The 16,853-nt window shown below is 36.5% G+C and overlaps 1 protein-coding gene across 4 annotated transcripts in view; it reads left to right on the forward strand.

The window, feature by feature from the left end:
* The window catches only part of pkn1b (protein kinase N1b), a 32,779-nt gene extending 29,453 nt beyond the window's left edge, over nt 1-3,326 (forward strand). For all 4 annotated transcript variants that reach the window (XM_058768971.1, XM_058768969.1, XM_058768968.1 and 1 more), the window contains exons 19-22: nt 25-167; nt 418-525; nt 612-692; nt 1,302-3,326. In XM_058768971.1, the coding sequence (XP_058624954.1) occupies nt 25-167; nt 418-525; nt 612-692; nt 1,302-1,505 (536 nt within the window). In that variant the 3' untranslated portion in view covers nt 1,506-3,326. The remainder of the gene's footprint in view (nt 1-24; nt 168-417; nt 526-611; nt 693-1,301) is intronic.
* Nucleotides 3,327-16,853: the final 13,527 nt, after the last annotated feature.

A 16,853-nucleotide genomic window follows, 5' to 3' on the forward strand; every position in this document is an offset into this window, starting at 1 on the left:
TCTTGTTTTTATCTTGTCCTGTAGGAATGGGTCATGGCGACAGAACCAGTACATTTTGTGGGACTCCAGAGTTTCTTGCTCCTGAGGTTCTAACAGACACATCCTACACCAGAGCTGTAGACTGGTGGGGTCTTGGTGTGCTCATTTACGAGATGTTGGTTGGAGAGGTGTGTGTTTGTGCAGTATTTTATTATATTATTTTCCAGTGTTTTTTTTTTTTTTTTCTTGATTGAAGCATAAATCTAACAAAATCTACTGAAGTTCACCACAGTGTGATTTTTTTTTCTGTATTTTTCTTTGTTTTCCAGTACAAACATCTAAACATTCTTAAATCAACATACCTTTGCAGATGCAAAGTGTTAAAATACGAGAAATAATCTGCTAAAAATTTTTGATACATAATCTGTGTGTGTCCAGTCACCGTTCCCTGGTGACGATGAGGAGGAAGTGTTCGACAGCATTGTAAATGATGAAGTACGTTACCCAAGATTCCTCTCCACCGAGGCCATTGGTATCATGAGACGGGTAAGACTCTTATTTTTTTCCCAAAGCTGTTCTCTGATTGGCTGTGTTTGCTAACTGAAAGGCATTTCCTTGTTTTTCATTGGTAGCTGCTGAGGCGTAATCCTGAGAGACGACTGGGCTCCAGCGAGAGAGACGCAGAGGACATCAAGAAACAACCCTTCTTTAGAGTATGAAGACTTTACTTGCCACAATAATATTGAGTCCCTAAATAGACAGGGGGATGGTAAAAAAAATGAGATGGGAAGAAATATTATATTTCAATACTTTTGTGTTCACTAGCAAAACTTGTGTTACACAGAGAAACTTTGTGTTCACTTGCAAAATATTTGCGTTGAGTTGCAAAACTCTTGGAAATATAGAAATAATATGGGGTGGGAGGTAAAAAAAATGTAAGTCAGTGCTTTTGCAAGTGAATGCAAAAGTTTCTCAGTGGAACATAACACCTTTGCAAGATAATTATATTTCAATGCTCGCAAAACTTTTGTGTTCCTCCAAGCAACTTTGTGTTCGCTTGCAAAACATTTGCGTTCTCTCACAAAAGTACTGCGTTTCCCCAAGAAACTTGACATTTTCTTACAAAAGTATTTGTGTCCCCCAATAAACTTTGGGGGACACAAAGTATTGCAAAAGTATTACACTCTGAGAAAAACATCTGCATTTTTCTTCACGTCTCATATTTTGTTTCATTGCCATGTCCTTTTAGGGACTCTGTACAGTAATGCCAAAATTTCAATCTTAGTGATGATGTGTCTCAATCATCTTCTCTCGCTCTGTAGAATATGGACTGGGATGCGCTTTTGCAGAGGAGAGCTCCTCCTCCTTTCGTTCCCGCAGTGAAGGGAAAGGAAGACGTCAGTAATTTTGACGCCGAGTTTACGAACGAAGCTCCAACCTTGACACCTCCTCGTGAACGCCGGACCCTATCGCGGAAAGACCAGGACTACTTCAGGGACTTTGACTATGTCTCTGACTTCTGCTAGGACACGATTGTGCATACTGACGCTGCTAGGTATGGGAGATATGGTTCTCGCATCCTAGTCCCCATCAAGGCTGCTTGGCGTGAGGACTGACACTTCCTCAGAGGCTTCCTGCCAATGGAACATGGGTTTGTTCAACATGAAACCATAAGGAGAGTAAGAGTACTGGAGCCATGAGAGTGATTGGACCTTGAGGAAATGACTCCATCTGGAGGTACATCAATCATGAAGAGATTCAAGAATCCACATAATGTGAAGCTCTGAAAGCTGGTGGCCACAATGTTTTCTCGCCCTGTTTGCAAAGAGGGAGGATTTTCAAATGTTCAGTCAGCCTCATTCATGACATTATCCTTAGCACCAGATGCTAATGAAGTCATTAATCTTGTGAATAGAGTGCTGCAGGGATGACCAATTTTTGTAGGCCAGTGCGCATTTCAGCACTTCTGGTTCCATCATTGTGAAGTTAATGTTTTTTTGTATTTGAATGGGTTTTTGGTTAAATGTCTGAAATAAGGTCTGGGGTTAACACAAGCTCAACATATTTTCACTCTTTACTCTACAACATAGTACTCTACAAGTGCATCAATAATACCCCCTTGTCTTGAAAAAGGCAGTTGTTAAAAAGTGTCTAAATAGTAGGGGTGTAACGATAAATCAAATGCATCGCAATTCTCTCTGAAACCGATTCTGAGCTTAGTTTTAACAGCAGGTGGCACTGCATGCTTTAGAAACAGCTTGCTTTCAGTTCCTTACACATACACACACCACTTGAACTTAAAATAATCATTCATAAAGTTCAAAAAGGTTGAAGCGAATTACAAGAGTGTTCACAGTGGGTTGTGTTTACATTAATCTTGTGTAATAAAAGCAGAGGTGCAAGTACATTTAAGCACTCAGTTGAACGCACAAGCGGTCTTCTTCGTGAGCATTTGAGTGTGCAGTTAAAAACTAGCCTAAAGCGCCATCTGCTGTTAAAAACTAAGTTCAGAATCGATTCAAGAGAGAATCGCGATGCATTAGGAAAATCACAGAATCGATCCATTAATCGATTTGTCATTACACCCCTACTAAATAGGACTACAGAGGTTGTTGGGTACTTTACCTGTTCAGCGTGATGTACTCATCCACTCACAAGTCACTTGCACAGCCCTAAACTGTAGTGGTGTAGTTCATTCATAGCCTACATTTAGCTGTTATTAGCTAGTGATTATATTTAGGCTTCAAAATTCACACAAGTTGTTAGATTATCATAATGAAAACTCATGAACTTTTGTTGGTCACAGATCTTATTTTCTGCAATAATCCAAAGGCTAATGGAACAAATCATACTGGGTTTTGTGGAAGAAACCAGGGTGATGCTAATTTATGGATTGCCGGCCTACAAAAATAAATCACTGCAGCACTCTATGAGAGCTTGTTGACTAGCAGAGTACAGTTTTATGGTACTGACCTGAGTAAAATGGCTCACTGAATTCTCCCTTTTCCTGTCTTTTTGTCTCCATTTTCTTTTTTGACCAATGTATCCATATATCACACACAATCCAGAGACCGTTTACTTCTGTAATACACTCATTTAACCAGACGAGGGCAGCAGAGAGCTTGAGAGTAGTTGGAAACACTGTTGTGTCAGGTGTTGGTTGTTTTGAGATCCTTGTTTTGAGTTTGTATGCGTTTACTGTGTTATGAGCATGTCCCTTAATGAAAGGCAGCATCAACCTCTAGATTTGTATTTTTTTAGAGATTCTGTTTTTCTTTCTCACTGAAACTTGACTAACTATGGAAATGCTATGCCTGAATATTACCATATTAAACAATTCAACTCTTTTGGGACAATGGAGGTCATATTATTTATTTTTTTCATGGTCTCTTTAATGAAATTAAAGAGAAAGGTGAATTTTTTTTTTGACCAGAATCAAATTGTGGAAAAGATTATGAGTGTTGCAGGATGAAACTGAACAGGAACAGAATGGAAAGATCAGTCCCACACAGATGTCTTCAAACTAAAGGTAAGATCTGAACATCCCGACACATACACATTCACATTCACATCAAATGATTTACTCCATCTCCAATTTATTACCAATATAGCAGAGTGAAGGTGGCAGGACCATCCACTATGTCAGCAAATTAACCAGCGAATGCTAAGTGTGCTATGAGGATCTTGCTTGAAACATAATGAAAAGATGGTTTGAAGCACTTTTGAGATAATGTCTCATTATTCCCCAGAGGAGAGAAGGAGAAAGTATCCATGGAGACCGAGATGGAGCTGTAAAATGGGAGGTCATGTTGTTCTGTGAACAAACTGCATTCTATATCTTATTCTCCCTCATGGACTAATTGAGTCATTGTTTATCTGCTCCATAATTTGTCTTTTTCCAAGCAAATCACAACAAACTAAACTCCAGTAACATGACATGCATTTTTACCATAAGTGGCCTACAGCACATTCATTTCAGTTGTAGTGAAGTATTTTGCTATGGTACAATGGCCCCTTTTTACACCTGATGTTAACATGCTAAATATAAAGCAGGGAATGATTCATCTTGAAGGAACATTTGGATTCGATCACTCAAACTACCTACGCAGGCAGGCAGTGATGCATTTGCGAATTAGCTTTGGCTATAAGCACTATGGTACATGCATGGGATAACTGTTGTTTCAGTTTCATCTATGTTTATTGTATCTGTCCCTAACAAATAAAACAAATAAATAATAATTTGGTCATGTCGCATTTGTAGTGAAACTGCTAATGCATCTTGACGGTCATGTAAATACTTAATCATTGCAGGAAGGTGGCAGTAAACTTTCAGAGTTAATTTCGTTCTCAATCCCATTATCAGTCTTCAAATTTTATATGTAGTCACAAAATAAGACACCCTAAAAATCTCCATGAAATCCAATCACAAGTCAGCTTAATACCCTTGCCTAATGCAATTATTATTATTATTTTAATTAATTTGGTAAGAAAAATAAACGTTTTGGCCAGCATGGACTTTAATTTTAGCAGTGGTTCGCAACCAACACAATATTCAAAGACCCCATATATAAGGTAAGATATATTTATGCTGGTATTTCTGCTGTAATTATGACAAACCTGCTTGTTTTCCAAATGTTTAATTAACAGAAACTGGGAGTGATGATATATTATCCACAATTTATTTTGTAAATCCAAACATTTTAATAACTCTTAAAACAATCAGGTTAGATTGTTTTAATTTATAAATACATTTGAATAGTAATGTTTTTAGCAATAATAAAAAGGCAGCAGCTATTTGCACTAAGTGTAAATAGCAATTAGATGCTATTTACACAGTGCAAATAGCACATTTTCTTAACGATAGATACTATTTACACTAAGTGCCAATAGCAGTATTTTTTAACGATATGCTATTTACACAGTGCAAATAGCTATAGATTCTATTACACTATGTTAAAATAGCAAGATTTTCTGCTATTTATACTACTTATTGCAAATAGTGGCAATTATCTGCACCTCAGTATTGTAGTACATTATAACAGTATGCAATAATAACGTATTGAGTGTAAATTATAGTTTTAATTCAAATTAGGCTATTAAATGGATGCCACCTTTTTGAGACAATAAAGCCCTCCCTAACCCTACCCGATACTTTATTTTCAACTTTTTGATTATTTCCTTCATTATTATTGAAAATAAATGCCTTTCCGATGCGATATGAGATTTGTAAAGGGAGAAAAAAAGTTCAGTAAAAGGCGAGTTCGAACTCGGGTTGATCGAGTCAAAAAGCATGTGCCTTACCACCTATGCCACTGAAACTGATGTTGAACGAGTGTCTTTTTGCAGTGTTGACTATCCCAATCACACGTTGGCGGGTGGAGTTAGTGTAAACAGCCTCTGCCAACAAGGCGGGCTTTAGAGTGGTGGAACTATTCTGTCACTTTGTAGGCAAAAACCCGGAAGCGAGTGCATTTTAGCACTTCCGGTTCCATCATCCCAGAGTCAATGGGTTTTTTTAATGGGATTTTGGTTAAATCCCTTAAATAAGGTCCGTGGTTCACACAGGCACAAGATACTTCATCACGCTGAACAGTTTATCAATTTACAGTATTTCCCAATTAATTGTAGAAGAACCAATGAATGGTTTCCCGCATTTTATATTGTTGTTCGACAATGTTTTTTTGCTTTCCCCCGAAATGCGACACATGTCTTCAGAGGGAAGATGCTTGTTTTCTCGCTTTCCTATTGATACGGAGACTCTGAGTTCGTAACATAAGGTAAACTCATACGATTATTACATGTAAACACCACATTTACTGGCTTTACGTGGTTAAAGTGAAACTTTAATGATGCATAGTGCTTAAAGCCACGTTAAAATTAAATGTTTGCAGCCACATGAAGCTGTTAGAAAGCATAGATTGAGGATTTCCTAGAAGCAAGGATAAGATAACATTTTGTTTATCAATCCAAAACTAAAATAAGTTTAATCTTACCGTATCCAAAAACTCGCTCACTGTTATTTAATAGATTAAATGCACTAGAATTTTATTGAATAGTATGTGGAGACACATTTTTAATTAAAATATTCATATTAATAAAGGATTTATTGACTTTTAATGCACCTAATTTCGAAATGTACAGAAATACGTGCTTTCAAACATCCTTTAGTTATGATTATTTCATTTATTCACTATTTATTATTAAAGTCTCATTTCAGTTTTAGTTTGGCTCTAGTTTTGTGTTTATTCCAGTTTATATGAAACGGTTCATGTAGCATGGATTAACATTCACATACACAGTAAATCCTTTTACACTGAACGTGTTAAAAATAAGTTTGAAAAGTTGTCGGAAGCGGTCTGGTGGTGACGATGAAGGCGAGCGACCGTGGTGGTGTAGTTTAGCTTTTAAGTTCTGGCGCTTGTATTTAGGCATCAAAATTCATAAAAAGTTATATTATTTTGTGAAGATTATCCTGATGGACAAAACGTGTAAGTTTCATGAACTATGATTGAACACAGAGCTTATTTTTTGCGATAATCCAAAAGCCTATGGAAAAATCCTATTGGATTTTTGTCGAGGAACCAGTTTCATGCTAACTGCCGATCCGCCTACAAAGTGACGCCATAGTTCCCCCACTCTATTTGCACTTAGTGTAAATAGACACTCCGTAATAGGCAACCGAGTTTGTTTAAAAGATATGTTAAATGTAAGAAAAATAAATAAATTTTAGATTATTTTGTGACCCCACTGATAGATTTTTGTCTTTGTTACATCCCGTATTGTTCTGGGAGGGGTGTTTTTCTCCTTTGTCCTTTTCTCGTTTCACTCTCTCCTCACAGAACCTGTGATTGGACCATGCTTCCGTAATTCATCAATGCTACGTGACTCTTTGAGGACCAATCAGACGTCAGTGGGCGCATATAAAGGCTCGGATGTGACGCGAGATCGGGAGGAGCGTTTGCTTTTCGTTTGTTTGCTCTTCCACGTTTACTTTGGTGTTTGCTCCCTGTTTTGTTGTTATTTCCTGAATTTGAGTTATTGTGTGTTTGAGTTTTCTCTTGCGAAACTTTACTGTTCATTGGCTATTTAACTGCGTTTATGCTGTGACGCGACTCTGTTTTTCCGAGTTCATCTAAGTCCTGCTTCGACACATAGTGATGGGACCAGCTCAATATGTCACGTGACTTACATCTTATTACACGCAGGGTAAAGTTGTCTAAACACACTAGTTTAGGAGCGGGTGCCAATTTTTGTATTTATGTTTGTGAGTCAGCGTAGCTATTGGTGTTCTATGCTGAAGATGTTAATTTCTTTAACTTCTTTTGTTTAGCTTAGTTTTGATTGATGCCAGTTAAAGTGGTTATGTTTTATTATTTTCTTTTCTTTAGCACCGCTCTTGTCCCTCACTTTTGTTGTCTTTAATTCATTATTTGTACATCATTTGTAAATAGATATTTGTTGGTTTTTGAAGGTATGTAAGGTGTTCAGTTTATAGGGTTTTGTAATAGTGAATGATTTTCCTACTAAACGCAGAACTCAGACTTTGTTTAGCCTCTGCCTGTTTCTTAATTGCACACACCACACCTCCATCGCAGGGAAAAGTGTTTTAGCTTAAATATATTTTATTTATTAATGGTTTTGTGTTATCTCCTATAATCCCTGGACGCCAAATAATTAGGGAGATGTAACAGTCTTGTTTTAAGCATTAACTCACCTAATTCTGGTCTCTCCTCCCCCAGAAAACGAGACTTCATTTCTTACATCTCATGGCTTCTCAAGAAATCTTGCTTTTAGAATCTAAAATTAGATAACCAGTAATGTATAATGTATTTTCATTAGAAAACAAAAAGGACTTTAAAAAACGATTTTTGTGAACAGCAGAGGTTATGTGAGCAGAGGACCTTCAATAAAGTTTGAGAAACCCTGTAAAGAATATGTTGAAAAAGAAGAAGATTTGAGAGTAGAATGAGAGTAGAAAACATTTCTTTCCACTACTGTATTTTTCCCGGTAGTATTTGATGAGTCAATGAAAAGAGGCCACTCAGACAGACTGAAAATTCACAGTCCAAATGATCTTGCTCCAGACTAACCAAAACATCTGACGTGAGTTAATTGAACGTCATCAGAACAGACTAAAGTGATTAAATTACATGATGTTTTTAAACATCTCTCAGTGATGCAGCAGCTGGTTCTGCATGGGGTCATGTGGCTCTGATTTGTTGGGAAGGCTCAGGTGTGTTCTGGTCTCATCACATTAAATATCCTGCAGATTTATTATCTTTCCACACAGTTGAACTCTTGAGTGTATTTTTACAAAAATCATAACAAAATACTGTGCTCTTCTTCTGAGATGATCGAGCTGAATGAACTTTGTTCAAACTTTTTAATGTTAGAAACTAGATTTTTACAATCCCAAAGTATAACAATTAGACTTAGGGGTTTGCTCATGTACTTAACCCAATATATAAGCAGTAATCCAAATTATTTTAGTATCACTGAGATACTATTCTAGTTTTAATTAATATTTTGGATTTGTTTTTATTTTTATATTTCCTGTTTCCATTTTAATCTTAGTTAAAGTTTTAGTAATTGTATGTGTTTTTGCCATATACAGGTGCATCTCAATAAATTAGAATGTCGTGGGAAAGTTCATTTATTTCAGTAATTCAACTCAAATTGTGAAACTTGTGTATTAAATAAATTCAGTGCACACAGACTGAAGTAGTTTAAGTCTTTGGTTCTTTTAATTGTGATGATTTTGGCTCACATTTAACAAAAACCCACCAATTCACTATCTCAACAAATTAGAATATAGTGACATGTCAATCAGCTAATCAACTCAAAACACCTGCAAAGGTTTCCTGAGCCTTCAAAATGGTCTCTCAGTTTGGTTCACTAGGCTACACAATCACGGGGAAGACTGCTGATCTGACAGTTGTCCAGAAGACAATCATTGACACCCTTCACAAGGAGGGTAAGCCACAAACATTCATTGCCAAAGAAGCTGGCTGATCACAGAGTGCTGTATCCAAGCATGTTAACAGAAAGTTGAGTGGAAGGAAAAAGTGTGGAAGAAAAAGCTGCAAAACCAACCGAGAGAACCGCAGCCTTATGAGGATTGTCAAGCAAAATCGATTCAAGAATTTGGGTGAACTTCACAAGGAATGGACTGAGGCTGGGGTCAAGGCATCAAGAGCCACCACACACAAACGTGTCAAGGAATTTGGCTACAGTTGTCCTCTCCTGAACCACAGACAACGTCAGAGGCGTCTTACCTGGGCTAAGGAGAAAAAGAACTGGACTGTTGCCCAGTGGTCCAAAGTCCTCTTTTCAGATGAGAGCAAGTTTTGTATTTCATTTGGAAACCAAGGTCCTAGAGTCTGGAGGAAGGGTGGAGAAGCTCATAGCCCAAGTTGCTTGAAGTCCAGTGTTAAGTTTCCACAGTCTGTGATGATTTGGGGTGCAATGTCATCTGCTGGTGTTGGTCCATTGTGTTTTTTGAAAACCAAAGTCATTGCACCCATTTACCAAGAAATTTTGGAGCACTTCATGCTTCCTTCTGCTGACCAGCTTTTTAAAGATGCTGATTTCATTTTCCAGCAGGATTTGGCACCTACCCACACTGCCAAAAGCACCAAAAGTTGGTTAAATGACCATAGTGTTGGTGTGCTTGACTGGCCAGCAAACTCACCCGAACCTCTATGGGGTATTGTCAAGAGGAAAATGAGAAACAAGAGACCAAAAAATGCAGATGAGCTGAAGGCCACTGTCAAAGAAACCTGGGCTTCCATACCACCTCAGCAGTGCCACAAACTGATCACCTCCATGCCACGCCGAATTGAGGCAGTAATTAAAGCAAAAGGAGCCCCTACCAAGTATTGAGTACATATACAGTAAATGAACATACTTTCCAGAAGGCCAACAATTCAGTAAAAAAAAATTTTTTATTGGTCTTATGAAGTATTCTAATTGGTTGAGATAGTGAATTGGTGGGTTTTTGTTAAATGTGAGTCAAAATCATCACAATTAAAAGAACCAAAGACTTACTTCAGTCTGTGTGCACTGAATTTATTTAATACACGAGTTTCACAATTTGAGTTGAATTACTGAAATAAATGAACTTTTCCACGACATTCTAATTTATTGAGATGCACCTGTATTATTGTAATTGTAGTTTAAGTTTTAGTAATTGTGTTATGGGCTTTTGTCATTTTTATGTCTATATGTGACCCTGGACCACAAAACCAGTCTTAAGTCGCTGGGGTGTATTTGTAGCAATAGCCAAAAATACATTGTATGGGTCAAAATTATTGATTTTTCTTTCATGCCAAAAATCATTAGGATATTAAGTAAAGATCATGGTTCATGAAGATATTTAGTAAATTTCTTACCGTAAATATATCAAAATATATTTTTGATTACTAATATGCATTGCTAAGGACTTCATTTGGACAATTTTAAAGTCGATTTTCTCAATATTTAGATTTTTTTGCACCCTCAGATTCCAGATTTTCAAATAGTTGTATCTCTGCCAAATATTGTCCGATCATAACAAACCATACATCAATGGAAAGCTTGTTCATTCAGCTTTTTTGAAAATTTTTGAAAAATTTACACTTAAGACTGATTTTGTGGTCCAGGGTCACATATAGTTTTTATTAATGTTTACTTTTTCATTTTAATTTGTTCATATTAATTGATGTGCTTTCGTCATTCTTGTTTTTTAATATGCCTATAGAGTTATAATGTTATTAATGTTTATTTCAGTTACTATTATAGTATTTTATTATTTTTTATATTAGTTTTTATATTTTCTGTTTTCATTTCAATGAGTTTTATTAATCACGTTTTAAATTAGTCTGTAGATTTCCTGTTTTCTTTTTAATTTTAGTTATAGTTTTATTAAGTTTTAGTGTATGTGTGTATATATATATATATATATACTGTATATAATATTATTATTATTATTATTATTTTGTTAATGTTTATATTATTTCAAATGTTTTTATGATTTTACTATAGTTAACTATAGCATATATACTGTACTTAACTATAGTGATAGTGTTGCTTGTTTTAGAGAACACAGTAAATGAGAAGCATTTCAAAAAAATGTGTGTTTGAGTTTTTGACAATTCAAGATGTTTGTCTTGTGTGTCTGTTAACAGCAGAGTAATCTGTTCATCTGCAGACAGAAGCGTTCTGTTCCACCATGTTTCTGCTCAAGGTAAAGATAACAACCATGTTTGTTTTTCACTGACACCAAAAATGTCCGCTCTGTTATATCTGGTAAAGTTGTTTACACTCTCTCTCTCAATATATCTCTTTCTGTGTGTGTCTTTTTATGTGTTTACATCATTTTTGTTTTTATCTTGTAGACCAAGTCCTCAAAAGTCAATTAACTGTCTTTCTTCAGATAGTTGACCATGAGGAGAAATTGTGGCCATGATCCTAAAGGACAGCTGCTCAATCTGATGGTGGGACATCTATTTGTTTTTTATTATTATTATTATTATTATTATTATTATTGGCTTTATATTGTAAAATACTCTGGGGTTATGTACAAGCAGACAATTGGTCAATTGTTGCAGTTCGTGAATATGACTGAAGTCAACTGTTTTAGGATTCCAGTGACAAGCAATTGCTGTGTCCATATTGACTGAGAAATTGCTGATCGATCTATTACAGAATCAGTGTGGATGAGATATCAGAAAACATGTAAAATACTGACAGTACCTTAGATGTTCATGATGTCTGCGGTGCTTTTCCATGAAATCCAATGTTTTTCTGCATGCAAAGATATGAAAAATGAGAGAGAGAGTTGGAGATGGATTTGATGTACCCTATCTTTTGTGCACTTATCTACAGACCCCCCAGCTATAACAAGCTCTTCTTAAAGGAATTTTCAGATTTTTTTAACTACAATTGTGCCTAATGTGGACAGACTTTTGATTCTCTGTGATTTTAATATTAATGTGTGCTGCCCTGATAAGCCGTTAATTTCAGAATTTTTACAAATCATTGATTCTTTTAACCTTTTTCAATCTGTCTTTGGTGCTACACACAAAAAAGGCCACACACTTGACCTGATATTGTCTTTTGGATTTCCGCTACAAATTGTTCAGATTGAAGATTGTTCTTTTCAAGACCACAAGCCAATACCGTTTAATACTTTTTTTATCCCACCCTGTGAAACAATCTCCTCCTGGTTGTTACACCCACTCTTTTAACTCAACTTTTAACTTCAGATTCTCTGAAGCCTTTTCTTCTCAATTTGCTATTTCTTTTAAATCATCATCTTCTGATATGGGCCCTGAAGAGTTAATTTCTTATTTTAATTCTACCTGTGTTAATAGTTTTGATTCTATTGCTCCCTCTAAACTGAAATACCCCAAAACAAGAAATCATCCTTGGCTAAATAGTGAAACTAGAGTTTTAAGACAAAAATGCAGGCAGGCAGAGAGAAAATGGAAACAAGATAAAATGCAAGTATCCTATGAAATCTTGTGAGACTGTCTGAGGACTTATCAGACATTTGTTAAGACTGCTAGATCAGCATATTTTTTCCAATTTGATTAATAGCAATGCTAGTAGACCAAAAGTTTTATTTAGTACTATTAATAAGGTCTTAAATCCTATTGCTACTACATTTCCAGAGGTGTCTCCTGCAGTTTGCAATGATTTTTTAGAGTTTTTTATTACTAAGATTCAAAATATTCGCTATAATACAAATTCTGGAAATATCTTTTTTTGCTGATCACTGTAATTTAGCTACTTTAACTAGCTTCGAGCCTGTGTCTCTATCCGATCTAATAGATATTAGCTGTCATATGAAACTTGCATCTTGTTCGTTGGATCCGATTCCCTAATTTTTTATTGTGGAAGTACTAGACACTATTGGTCCATGTATCCAGTCTAGAATTAACAGTAGCCTTATTGGTGGCTGTGCTTAAAAAGGCTACTCTAGATCCTCTGGTCTTAACTAATTATCATCCTATTTCTAAGCTTCCTTTTCTTTTGAAGGTACTGGAGAAGGTTGTTTTTCATCAACTTTCTTCCTTTTTAAAGAATAATGACATATTAGATAGGTTTCAGTCCGAGTTCAGAGCTCAGTAAAGCACAGAATCTGCTCTTTTGAAAGTGTTAAATGATCTGTTACTGGCTGTTGACTCTAGAAAATGTGTCGTTTTGTTTCTCTTGGACTTAAGTGCAGCCTTCGACACTATCGATCACTCTATTTTGCTGAAACGTCTTGAGCAGTATGTCGGCATTAGGGGAATAGCTTTAAACTGGTTTGCGTCCTCTCTAGGGGAGAGAACATTTTCAGTAGAAATTGACAGCATCACTTCCTCCTCTCTTGCATATACATGTGGTGTCCCACAGGGATCCGTTTTAGGCCCTCTTTTGTTTTCCCTCTATCTCCTTCCATTGGCTTATATTTTTCGTAAGCATCAGACTTAGTATCATTGTTATGCGGATGACATACAGCTTTATCTCCAGTTAAGTCTGATGAGAATACATCTCTCCAGCCATTATTTGACTGTTTGAGTGAAGTTAAAAGTTGGATGGCGGATAACTTCTTTCAATTAAATTACTCTAAGACTGAAGTGTTAGTTTTTGGACGTCCGGATTTTGCAAATACCCTCTCAAAGACCTTGGCTCCTATAACTAACACCATAGGTTCTCATGCAAGAACAACATGATCTCACAGAATTCCCGTGTAATGTTCACGGACTTAATTAACCTCCGAATCTGTGGTGGCATCACGGAATCGCCGAAAATTCCGTGATGGGCTCACAGAAAAAATTCCGTGATGGGCTCACAGAAAAAATTCCGTGATGGGCTCACAGAAGTGATACCAATGTAAGTCAGTGACAGGCATCAGCCGTGCTCCACGCACAGAAACCCTTCCGTTTCAATATGCCGACGTGATACTGGGAAATTTATCGTCATCATTATTGTTAAGAACTGGGTAGGTTTAGGGTAGGTGTGGGGTCAGGTACTCCAGTGAAAGTATATCTGCATCGGAGTCGCTCTTTTTACGTGGTCCGATGCAGCGCTGGTGTTAAACCAGTGAATCCGTGCATGGACCACAGCTGATGCCTTCTGTGAGCCCATCACGGAATTTTCGGCGATTCCGTGATGCCACCACAGATTCGGGGTTAATTAAGTCCGTGAACATTACACGGAATTCTGTGAGATCAGGTTGTGCAAGAAATATGGGAGTTATTTTTGACCCGACACTTAAATTTGACAAACAAATAAACTCAGTTATCAAATCAGCACTTTTTCAGCTTAGGATGATTGCCAAAATCAAACCTTTTCTTTCATTTGAAGATTTAGAAACTGTTATCCATGCATTCATTTCATCCAGACTTGACTACTGTAATTCACTGTATTTATGGTTCCCTCAGTCTTTTCTGTCTCGCCTTCAGTTGGTCCAAAATGCCATATTTTTAAAAAAAACTAGGAGGAGGGAAAATATTACTCCTGTTTTGGTTGGTTTGCACTGGCTCCCCATTGAATATAGAATCCAGTTTAAGGTATTACTGTTTGTTTATAAGTCCCTCACAGGCCTGGCACCAAACTATTTATCTGATCTTCTCTCCCATTATCAGACCAACAGGCCTTTAAGGTCATCAAACACTTTGTTGTTGTCTGTTCCTAAAACACATTTAAAACTTAAGGGGGATCGGGCATTTTCGGTGGCAGCACCTCAGTTGTGGAATAACTTGCCTCTTTACTTGCGATCAGCCACTTCTCTTCAGGTTTTTAAATCTTTAGTAAAGGCATATCTTTTTTAAAAGGCTTATGGGCTGGAGTAACTGCTGTATACAGTTTTATTGTGTGTATATTTAGTGTTGTGTATTACTTGTGTCACCTTTTTATTTTAATCTTGTTTTATGGTTATTGGCTTAATTCTACTTCTCTGTGCAGCGCCTTGGTCGGCTCTGTTGTTTTTAAATGTGCTATATAAATAAATTAAACTGAACTGAAACTGAAAAATGCTAGAGAGTGAGTTAAAATGTTAAAATCTCCAAATGTTAAAAAAAACTCTTCGTAACTATTGTTTGTTTACATTAGTGTAAAATGAATACCAATGTCCATAAGTAACTGAAAACAAAAAAGACTTTCTTCTCAAAACTTTAGCCATTTGTCGCAAATCCTGTCCGTGGCCTGTCCACTTGCCACCAGAGGTCACCCTCCGATTACATTGACTTTCACAACACACAAACTGTTACATATCACCCTGGACTACAATTCTCATCATCCATTGCACTGATGACACACACACAGCTAATTGCACTGATCACACAGCTGATTCCCTTCACACGCCTTCCATAAGCCATGGACTTCCTCAGTCAGATCGCCGAGTATTGTTTAACATTTATCACTGTGATAGCTGATAGCTACTTTATGGAGCCTGCTCTAGGTTTCATAGTCTAGTCATAGTCTTGCCTTGCCTGATTTCCTGGTTCCTGATTCTTGCCACGTATCTTGGATTAACCCTTTGCTTGCTGTTTCAGACTGTGTTTGCTCCTCACCTGGATTTATGCTCACGTTTACGGATTACTCCTTTGTCAAGCCCTCTGGATTACGTTTGCTGTCGTCTGACTCAAGCCTGTTTAGGATTGCTCTTTTGTCTTGCCTGTGCCATACCTGTTTGCTGATGTTTGACCCTGCCTGTGTTTGACTATGTTTCTAAATAAAAGCTTGCACATGGATCCGTACACCTCACGTCTCGTCGGCTCTGTTACACCAGTATTAGTTCAAAATTGCACTTTTGCTCTTAGGAAACCATGTAATACTAAAGTCATAATTCTTTCTATCTTTTACATATTTCTGATTCTATATTCAGTATTGTTTAATAATTTTCAACAACTCAATAGGATAACATGGAATTTCCTTTTCTGGTGGTATTTTCTCACTATTCTCATGTTGGCTTATTTAAAATAATTTTAACCAAGCCCCTTATCTTTCCTTGATTCTTTTAATATGTTCCTCTGATCAAACCCATATTATTAAAACTTTAACATCTTTTTGGCTCAGAAAGTATTGCGGATATGATAACTTTTAGATGTGATTTGTTATTCAGGATAGTAATGTTGTTTTGTGTACGATAACATGTAAATCAATCAGAGAATGTTAGCAGATAAAATTCTTTGACATTATATTGGTGTCTAAAACCCAAAACAGATGTTAATATTTTTATGGAGGACATTTGATCAATCAGGTTTTTTTTCCCGTTTTTGGGGTGATTAATTATAATAAGATTTGTAAAATTAATGAACTATCAATCTTCAGTGTTAAGTGTGACTTCACAGGGTTCAGACCCCAAACATAAGACTTTGGGAGTTACTTGTATTTTCAAATGAAGGACATAGTTGGTTGTAATTACATTTATTTGGCAAATGCTTTTATCCAACATGTTGATCGGGATATACAGGACGTGCTTTCTGGAAATCAACTCAACACTGAATTACTGCTAATACAGGGCTTTGGTTATATACCGTTGCTGTGGAGACAAGAACAGGCAATAGCATGAGATTTTGTAAAAGGCTCACTTTAGGAAGCTTTAGCGGTGCACAACCCTCACCTGCTCTTCTGTGAAACAAACAACATCTAATCCAATGAAATATGTCACTTTGACCAAAAAGAAGATAATAACTAAAACACTGGTCTAATTAGGAAAATCCGTTGCTGGATGAATTCAATTATTTCTTACTGTCATCAACAAACCAAGAGAACTGAGCCAAATGATTAGTTGAATTGTGATGAATTCTTTGAAATCAATGTCATTATGAACTAATTAAAGAATTTGATTTTGTGTTTATTGATCACTGTGTGCAGAATTAGCAGGAACAATCGGTTAAATT

Source organism: Onychostoma macrolepis, chromosome 03, assembly GCF_012432095.1.
Source record: "Onychostoma macrolepis isolate SWU-2019 chromosome 03, ASM1243209v1, whole genome shotgun sequence".
In the NCBI taxonomy this organism is placed as follows: domain Eukaryota; kingdom Metazoa; phylum Chordata; class Actinopteri; order Cypriniformes; family Cyprinidae; genus Onychostoma; species Onychostoma macrolepis.